Source organism: Myripristis murdjan, chromosome 21, assembly GCF_902150065.1.
Source record: "Myripristis murdjan chromosome 21, fMyrMur1.1, whole genome shotgun sequence".
Lineage (NCBI taxonomy): Eukaryota > Metazoa > Chordata > Actinopteri > Holocentriformes > Holocentridae > Myripristis > Myripristis murdjan.
The window spans coordinates 16,972,939-16,982,500 of record NC_044000.1 but is presented as its reverse complement, the minus strand read 5'-3'; the positions used below and the strand labels follow the sequence as shown (position 1 = coordinate 16,982,500).

General features: G+C 41.4%; 1 protein-coding gene across 1 annotated transcript in view; it reads left to right on the top strand.

The window, feature by feature from the left end:
- Positions 1 to 8,638, top strand: part of pde11a (phosphodiesterase 11a) — a 31,335-nt gene extending 22,697 nt beyond the window's left edge. Inside the window, exons 14-20 of the mRNA XM_030080783.1 lie at positions 265 to 355; positions 2,659 to 2,759; positions 2,996 to 3,073; positions 3,186 to 3,249; positions 3,351 to 3,425; positions 4,562 to 4,645; positions 7,213 to 8,638. Coding sequence (XP_029936643.1) covers positions 265 to 355; positions 2,659 to 2,759; positions 2,996 to 3,073; positions 3,186 to 3,249; positions 3,351 to 3,425; positions 4,562 to 4,645; positions 7,213 to 7,446 — 727 coding nt within the window. The 3' untranslated portion in view covers positions 7,447 to 8,638. The remainder of the gene's footprint in view (positions 1 to 264; positions 356 to 2,658; positions 2,760 to 2,995; positions 3,074 to 3,185; positions 3,250 to 3,350; positions 3,426 to 4,561; positions 4,646 to 7,212) is intronic.
- Positions 8,639 to 9,562: the final 924 nt, after the last annotated feature.

Below are 9,562 nucleotides of genomic sequence, written 5' to 3'. Positions count from 1 at the left end.
ATTTTTCCCTGCATTGCATTATGATTATATTCAGTGTTCAGTGTTATACTTTAGCTGCAGTTTAGGTTAAGGCTCTCTAGCTTCTCCATAAGTTGGCGACAGAGTGTCGAGTGATTTGGTGAGGGAATTACATGAGGACTCAGTAGCAGACTTTCTTTTTCAGAATGTGCTGAATGCTGATTATGTTATCCCTCTTCTTGATCCCTGTGTGCTCTCTTTTTCTGTGTGTGTGTATGTGTGTGTGTGTGTGTGTGTGTGTATCAGGACGGGCTCAGCCCTTTCTCTGCTTTATGGCACCTCTGCTACGCTGGAGCACCACCACTTCAACCACGCCGTTATGATCCTGCAGAGCGAGGTGCGCTCTGTTCCACCATCTGCTGCAATGCAGTTGCCATGAAGCTTCCACTAACATCTATGGCTGCATATTACATTTGCGTAAAACATCTAGTCACACACAAAGTCATTTTAAATGCAATCTGTCACCAGACTGTTAAACTTAATGGAGGTTGTACCCACAGATAGGGTTAGGGCTAGGGTTAGGGATAAAATCTCACCATCACCTCTGGAGCAACGCCTGTCATTATGAGCTGGAAATCAAATTCTGTCAGACCTTTCCCTCCTGTGATTGCACTACTCCATCTCCCTCTCTCTGCCTCACAGTTGTCTAAATAAATAAAAAATGCTAAAGACAAGTCGACTTTCGCTTAAAAAGGCACTCATGGTGGCTGGTGGAGCCCAAACCTCTGCTGTCATCCATATATAATGCCTAGATTAGCAGAGAGAAAGTTTGACTGCTGCCTTGTGCCCACTGTACCTAACTGTTGCCTTGTGCCCACTGCCTAACAGCAACCACGTGATGACTACATGTCTACTACAGTATAGGAAGTATAAACAAATTGCTCATGCTGCCCTCAAATCAATGTAATTATAGAGCTGATAGATTTGGCAGTAATTAGTTGAGAGAGACGTTTTACCAGGCGACTGGGCTTGCATAAGGTTGTAATTAAAGACATTTGAGGGAGCAGCTGAGACAAGGCTTAGTAGGCTAGGATCCATTAGCTTCATTATCATGGTGCTGACAACACAGTAAGCAGACAAATGTTTGCTTGGAATATCATAATGGTTTCTGTTGATACTGGGGTTGAGCTACCACTGTCCCATTAGCATATAAATGAATAGTGTGGGTAATTCAAGGAGAAAAGAAAGTGCACAATTCAGTCCACCGACCTGCAGGAGCCATTAATTAAAACTTTAACTTTCCAGCATCACTCCTTCCCTCTATCTCCGTTCACTTCCTGTTTCATTTGCTCTCTTTCTTCATCTTCTCCAATTAAGACAGAGTTAGAGAAGTACCTCATATCTCTGCCATTACATGGTTCAATATTTCATGGGAGCACATGAGTCGGTGGGTGGACTCTTAACAGTCACGCTGACAAAACACTCAGGCTTGGATTCTCAGCGTTCAAAAGGGAAAACCTGAGGTCATCTCTTTACAAGGATCTTGTTTCATCCCTTCAGCTCTTTATTATCCCCTTGGTCAGCCCTACCTCCCCTACATCTTCCATTTCTCCTCTATCCTCCCTAGACATCCAAGCCCCTCCATTCCTTCCCACCGCCCTCTGGAGGAGGGTGGCTAAGTGGTGAATGAATGTATAATACATGATGGAGAGAGAGTCCTGGTTTAATGATAGGCGAGCTTCAAGTGAGAGATGGTGCTTACTTATTAAGAGCTGCTACTCTGATCTCTTGATGGTTCATCTTATTGAGCCAACGGCAGTGTTGCCTTTGTGTGCAGCACACACTCAGCAGAGCGGCACGTTGGCCTCCTCCACCGCTCGATGTGATGTGACATCCGAGGAATCCCTCCACCCAGAAACTGAATGAGCTGACATCTCGCCAGTAACATGGCTGTTAAACAGTCTTAACAGTCATTTGTGGATTTATGAAGCCAAAGCACTGCTTTGGACTACATTTCCAACTCATCTGTATCTTCCATAATTGATCCCTAATTTAGGGATAGAGTCAACAATACATTTGTTGTTTACAGCAAATAGTGCATTTGATTTTCAGAGAGAGTCCACTAAAACTAAAGTGGACTGAGTAACATGTTTTACTCAGTGGAAACCATGCTCAGTATGTAAAAATGCATACAGTATATGACCATTTTAAATACCCATACGTAAAACAAATTTGAATTTGGCACATTTTCTTATATAGAGATATCTGTCTCACATTGTAAAAACAGACATCCTCCCTGATTTTTAGAGTTATCTGTCATATATGTTTGTTGAGCAGGTATGGGTGTACATATATAGCAATAGACAATGTAATGTTTTCATAGAGGCATATATATGTTCAATATAAATGGGCTACACACATATCATCATATCTAGCGGGGGTATATGCATTTGGTGTAAATATAACCATAGATAGATATAACATATATAACAACATTTCTCTTGTATAAGGACATACACTGCATGTTTTTTTTTTTTGTTTTTTTTTTGGTACATAAATGCTATTCTTGCTAAATATTTGCTCGTTGGTTCAGACTCTAGTAGTAAATGGTTTGATCCAGCAAGACTAGAGGAGGTACATATGTCTTTAAACTCTTTCAGCCGTGTATTGATCATATGTTCTCTCTATGGGTCTCCACAGGGTCACAATATCTTCTCCAACCTCTCCTCCAGAGAGTATGGCGACCTCATGCAGCTGCTGAAACAGTCCATTTTGGCCACTGACCTCACACTTTACTTTGAGTAAGTTCACACACTTTACAAAAACTGTTATGTCATCTGATACTGATGTCCACAGTGCCTGGCTGACTCTAACATCCTGACTTATTCATAATTTATTACACTGACTCCTACTGAGCCAGTTCCCATGCACTGTTTACAATGGGTTTGTGGGCTGTGTGCTCAGAAATCGTCGAGGTAATACTGCCCCCTTGTGGACTTGAATATAATTACGGCTGTCTGTGATTCCCTCACTGTAGGAACAGAAACACCTTCTTTGAGCTGGTCAGCAAAGGAGAGTACAACTGGAATGTGAAGGCTCACAGAGACATGTGCAGGTTGTTTCTGTCTTCTTATTCAGTGTGAAATACTGAAACTGATAAAGATTACTCAATGCTCAGTCTTAAACATGATAAATATGCATAATAAATCTGTATGTCCTCCTCTCAGATCCATGTTGATGACAGCGTGTGACCTGGGAGCCGTCACCAAACCATGGGAAATATCACGCAAGGTGAGAAACACAGTGGAGACAAGTCACTCTTTTGGTTCCAAACTGTGGATTGAAGTGTGTCAATGTGTTTCTGAAGTCACTGGTCTTCTCTATCTGATCAGGTGGCAGAGCTGGTGACCAATGAGTTCTTCGAGCAGGGTGACAGAGAGAGATCTGAGCTGAAACTCACGCCGTCTGTGAGTGCACTGATCATCTTTGGCCTTTGCACTTCTGCACAGTTCGTTTCACCATGGATAATCATCATAAATCAGTGATGCTGGTGATATATGGTTGCTTTTCACTCCTAAACACCTAAAATAATTCAGACTATGTAGGAAACATGAGTGCTTTTATCACATAGTATGAGAAAAGTGAATCATCAGCTTGACAGCTCTAGTGTCTCTCCACTGTGCCCAGAGCAAACTTTGAACCATTTAACTGTTTTTTTTTTTTTTCCCAGAAACCCTTGTTTTGCACAAGAGTATCAGCACAGCAACTCTGATTTCATATTTGTCCAGCAGTAACGATAGGAGATAATCAAACATATTATTTTGGTCAACGTTTTTCTATCATTTTGGTATATTACAGTGTATTTTTTTTTCTATAATGGAACTCCACTAGCCTTAAGCAGGTGATAGCCAAGGCATTACATTGTGAGTCTTTATCTTTCCCAGTTGAGAGTAAAAATAACACAAAATAATGCAATGGAACTTTGGTCCTAGTGAAGATGTTTGTCTTAATTCAGACTGTATTTACACTGTCCTCAAAGCCATGGCACCAAAATAGAAGAATACTGTCTGTTTGATTGGGGAGCTTTGAAGGCTAAGCAGTGTTGCAGGTTCTTAGAGGGAGAAACCACAGCATTCTGTCTGCAATTACTGGCTTTTGACTAATCGAGCCTGGCCACATTGCCTCTCCTCGGAAGTAACTAATGCAGTAGCCTCAGGTCTGCCGCTTGTGTCAAACCTTTACCACTCTGTGTGTGGGTGTTGGAAATTAAATATTCAACTTGTAAGTCGTAGCCCAGTAACTATCTCTGAAGCACAGCCTCTGTGGAGCCTCTGAAGTTCAGGCTGCAGGAGACTGAGGCAGAATAGAAAATCTAACAGAAATAAACTTGCTGGTCTTGAAAGTGCAGGGAGAATTTCCTTTGCCCTTAGCAGCTGCAGTTGTCCACTGACAGTTGGCACTGTAGGACTTGTAGACTTGTTCCCTGACTGTAAGCATCATATTTTTATGCAGCACCCCCTGTGTTTCACCAGTGTGAGCACATATGTAGGCGTGAGGAGAAAATGAAGTAATCATGGGGCTTATTCTAATGTTTGTGTTTCAGGCCATTTTTGATCGAAACCGGAAGGATGAGTTGCCAGGGCTTCAGCTGGAGTGGATTGATGGAATCTGTGCTCCACTATACGAGGTAAACCTTGGCAATTCCTCTTCACGCTCCTAAAACGTCAAGGCTCTCAGGTTTTCACTATGCCGTGCTTATCACACATCTGCCTCTGACATCAGAAGACACTGTCCCTCTGCGGCTACTGCCCTTACTGATGCCAGCAATGGAAATTTCCCCTTAAGGCATTAAACATTTTTTCCCTCCTCTATCTAGATTCCCCACTGACAAAGCAACACATCTCATTGAAATCTCTGAAATCTCCAAGGTTGGACTCTTTGTTTGAGAACAATGCAGTCTTCATTTTCTGACTCTTAGAAAGCTCAGCAAACAAGTGGGGTGTGCGAATACAGCCTTGATGTTAGTCAGGTTAAAGCCCTTCACTTAGACTCTGTACTGTCGGGCTCCGCTGCACAATAGTGAAGGAAGCAGGGATTGAAAAGATTGTGCGTGCATGTGTGTGTGAATGCCAGGTGGTGACGTCAAGGCTCACTTGCCCCTCCAATACCCTGCAGCAGTGACTGTGTGGGAGATAGAGGAAGGCTGACTTCCTAAGGAGATCAAGGTTGCTGATAGATAAGGCGTGTTGAAGGTGTATAGATGAAAGGAAACAAGTCAAATAAATGAGGAATTGTAGAAGGAGCCAAGGACAGAAATGTTCATTGTGATACCACTTGCTGATTCCCTCTTCTTTTGCCACCTCTTTTGTTTTGGTGTCAGATTCTACAAATAAGTCGTGAGAGAATAAAATTACAAATAGATAATCAAATCGTTGGAATTCTTCCAGATCATTGTTGGAAGTTGGAAGTCAGAGTAGACTGATCTTTGTTGTGCAGATGAAACGCATCAACATTATTGTGTTCTCTGTGGTGGGCTCGTCTCCATGCTGCCATACTGTGGCATCATGTAAATGGTAATGTTTTGAGAATGCAGAAATGGAGCTCACAACCATGCCGCTGCCAATTAAACTAGAAAGGGGAGAGTAGAGGAAGTTCAGAGGCGGCAGGGTTTTTGTCTGTGGGCGGAAGAGATCTCGTTCTTGATCTCGCTGATCTCCTTCTCCTGGTGGTGGCTCGCTACTGTGTGGAATATTAATCCCCCATTATGTAACCTTCCATCTTCAAAGCCCACCAGATGACAAAGTCTCCCTCTCTTCTTCTCAGTCTACCTCGATGGAATAGTGATGCTGTGGAAACCAATGAGAGAGCTCAGTCCCACGGTGGCTACACGCTTGGGAGAAAGGGAGAAAATTGATCTCCCTTTAGAAAATCCTCCTCTGTTAACCTGCAGACAAGACAAATTCACAAAGATTAAGATGATCAGTGTATTAGTTTGTTGTAGCTGGTGCAAATTACAGCTCTGCGGGCCACACACAATCCTAGCGTGACCACGACTACGAAGATTGAGCATTACACTATCAACACAAACTCATTTAGCTCACTACACTACACACAGACACACACTTAAGTGCAAAAACATACGCAGAAACAACCAGTAGGACCATAATTGAAGCAATCTGACTCAGTGACTGGAAAGAGGCATTCGCTTTATCATTGTGGAAGTGGGAATGCATTTAGTGCTGTAATGTTCCCAGGCATCACAGGTGAACAGCTTTACAATTAGAAGTGCACACTTGCACACGCTCTCCAGGAATAATTATTATGCATTCCACATAAATGAGTAGGCAGTGGGATGTTTTTACATAGAAAGGAAGTCTTGACTTTTGAACTTCACCACATTACAGAACTTTGCTTTAGTCCACCACCTACAAATATGAGTGTTTTAATTGTTTGTGTCTACACCCTCTGAATTTAAATGCATCTCTGATTGCCCACCTGCACGCAAAGTTCAGTTAAGTGACAGCTTTGATTGGTTGTGGTTTGCCAAATGAAAAGAAAAGGATGTGATGTCCCTATTACAGATGGACTGGATGCTTTGATATGGAATGTTATATACAATCACAGCACAGCCTAACCTTCATAGAATACAAGAATAAAAAATTCTGTTTTGATTTTTATTTGCTCAAGAATGGTCACCTTTGCCATACCCAGATATGCATGAATAAACTAAAGCTTGTGCTTGTTTTGTGTGGGTGCTGTGCCTGTATTTTCTATTTCCATATGAGGCAAGGTTAATGAAACAATAACTAATTAAAGAGACTTTCCTGGAGAGCCAATAGATGCGGTGGAACTACAGACAATGTAAAGAAAATAGAGGGGACAGAATCCCCTTGTCTCTGAGGTAATTCATTAAACTGCTCATGAAAGCTTGTATTTCAACATGATTACACTGCCATTTATAGCTCAACACTGCAAAATGACAAAGGCAACTAATCACAGTCATACATGTGCCTCTAATCTTTAAAGACCAGCCATTTCATGGATTGCAACTATCAGGCTATATTGCTTTTGTCATAGTCGGGTGTTCTTTGTATTGTTTCATTTGTCTTGTTCTTAGTGTGTTTGATGAATAATGTGCTGCTTTTCATGCTAATGTTTTTTTTCCTATTGTGTTTCATGTATTTTTTTCATTTTCACGCCCCCCCCACACATACATTTTTCCTCTCTCCCCATCCTCTGCCCTCCTTCCTCCAGACTCTGGTCAAGTTGAATCCGAAACTCCAACCAATGCTTGACATGATCCAAGCTAACAGGGCCAAATGGGAGGAACTGAACAAGGAAAGACAGCGTGGCGAGAGTGTCTCTGCGCCCCCAAGCCCCTGCAGTGGCGACAGCACAGAATCAAGCGGTTGCACTGTGGCCAAAACTGGCGGCACACCTTGCTGCAGCAGTGATGGCGATGGTGGCCCTTTTAAACACGTTAGCTAGCTTCTGCTGCCATCTCCCAAGCTGATCTGTTAGCTTCTTTCCTCTTAAATGCAGCCTGCAGAATAGGCAGTGCAGTGCATGCAGAGGTTCTTGGGCTCTGCTCCTCGCTTTTGCTACTAGAGATGAGCTTTAGACTTCAGTGCGGCGCTACCATAGGGGTTTTTCTGGTCCTTCAGTTTTCCTGCGCTGAAGGCTGAGAGAGCTGTGTTAGGCCAGCTTGTCGGAGCAGCTACAAGCCATCTGATGACAACATGTCTGAAAGGAAACTCAAACCACTGTGTCAACATGTCAACCAGTGAGCGAACACAGACTATTCTGGGCATTGCACAGTTTTGCTACAAGGAATCTGCAGTCACAACAAGGCATGGAGAATACTGGACAGGAATGTTGTTTGTCTCTGCTGTGGTTCTTTTGCTCTTGGTACCTATTTGTTGCTAGCATTTTGTCTTGGAGAATGGGGTTGTGTTTTTGTAAATTTGTACATAGGCTATTGAATTTGGAAAAAAAAGATATTATATGCAAGTGCTGTTTAAAAAAAAAAAAAAAAAGTAAGCTCTGGATTGTAACCTGTCTGTAGAGTTTCTGAAGGATAAAGGGGTGCAGGAACAGCAGGACCTGTGGCAATGCTTGCAATGCAAATTCAGTGCTCCGCTCCCTCCCTTCCTGTGCCTTGTTTTAAGATCCTAATGAAAAATGCATGGCCTCCTCCCCAAGATTCTTAGATAGTATGGAAATCCTTGTTCAGCGATGTTATGTTTTGCAGTAATTAAAACCAACTGATGCAGTATGTCTTAACCCTGTTTCAGCCACAGAGCATTAAAGATATTCCCTTATGGAAATATATTATGCCCCCATTTCTATTAGCAGGATCTCACTTGTTGTCTACACACACACAAACACACAGACACACACGCATATGCACGCACACACACACACACACACACACACACACACACACACACACACACACACACACACAAACATACACACAATGTGCCTTGACAAACTTGTTCTGATAATATCACATTTATAAAAGGTTTGCTAGAGTGCTAACATTAGTATTTTGCCATTTGTTTTGTTTGTCAGACATGCTAACAATTTTTCTGCATAAAACTCACTTCCATCCACTGATTTGCAAATGAATGACCTCCAAAACAGAATGCAACAAAATTTAAAGCTAATTTGAATGAGAACTCCTCCCTGTCTTTAGAAATCAATAGTACATTAATTCAATTTTTTTGGCCTTTTCTCAAAATTCTCAAAAAAAAAACAAAAAAAAAAAAAAACTTTTTATTTAATTAACAGACAGATTTTGATGCTGATACTTGTAGTACTGAAGTGCCCATGTTGTCAAAAGTTAATGTTTCTGAGTTTTATTTGGGGTATGACTTATGAATTGTGTTGTAGCTTTGTTAATTGGAGTTTCAGAATGTGACTGTGCACATTGTGTGGCATGGATCTGTGTGCTGCTGTATTTTGGTTGAAGAGCTAACTGAAGTCGACCACAAATTTGAAATGCATGTTTTCTGCGGCATTGAATTCAACCAACTGCTATGGATGTAGCAAACGTGAGCCAACAAATACCTCGTATTTTGAATTTTCCTGATTAAAAACACATTTAATTTCATCAAAGTGCATGATTTAAATTCTATTGCATCATGTTAAGTGAATTATTAATATTGCTGTTATTTTTTCTATTAGGTTTCCAATGTGGCCAACTTCTTCTTGGTACTGTTGTTTTTTGTTTTTGTTTGTTTTTGTGTTTTGTTTTTGTTTTTTGTTTTTTTGCAAATGTAATGTGCTTCTTGCATTTCTTCATTCTTCTCCCTGTTAGGACTATGGTTTGTTTATGGTTTATTCAAGCGGGCTAACCGGAAAGAAACCTAAGGCATGTACCGGCAAATGTGCAATGTTTCTGTTTTGACTTTAAATAAAAATATGCTGCTAAAGACAGTATGTTCTTCTGCTTTGTTCATACATGCAACATCACAGCAGTGTGATTCATTTTATTTTTCCCAGTCCAGTGCTGACCTCATGTGGACAAATTTGTGTGCACACAGGCAGAGACTCATTCTGAATGGAGTAAAATATGTATATGTGCAGCTCATTCATAGAT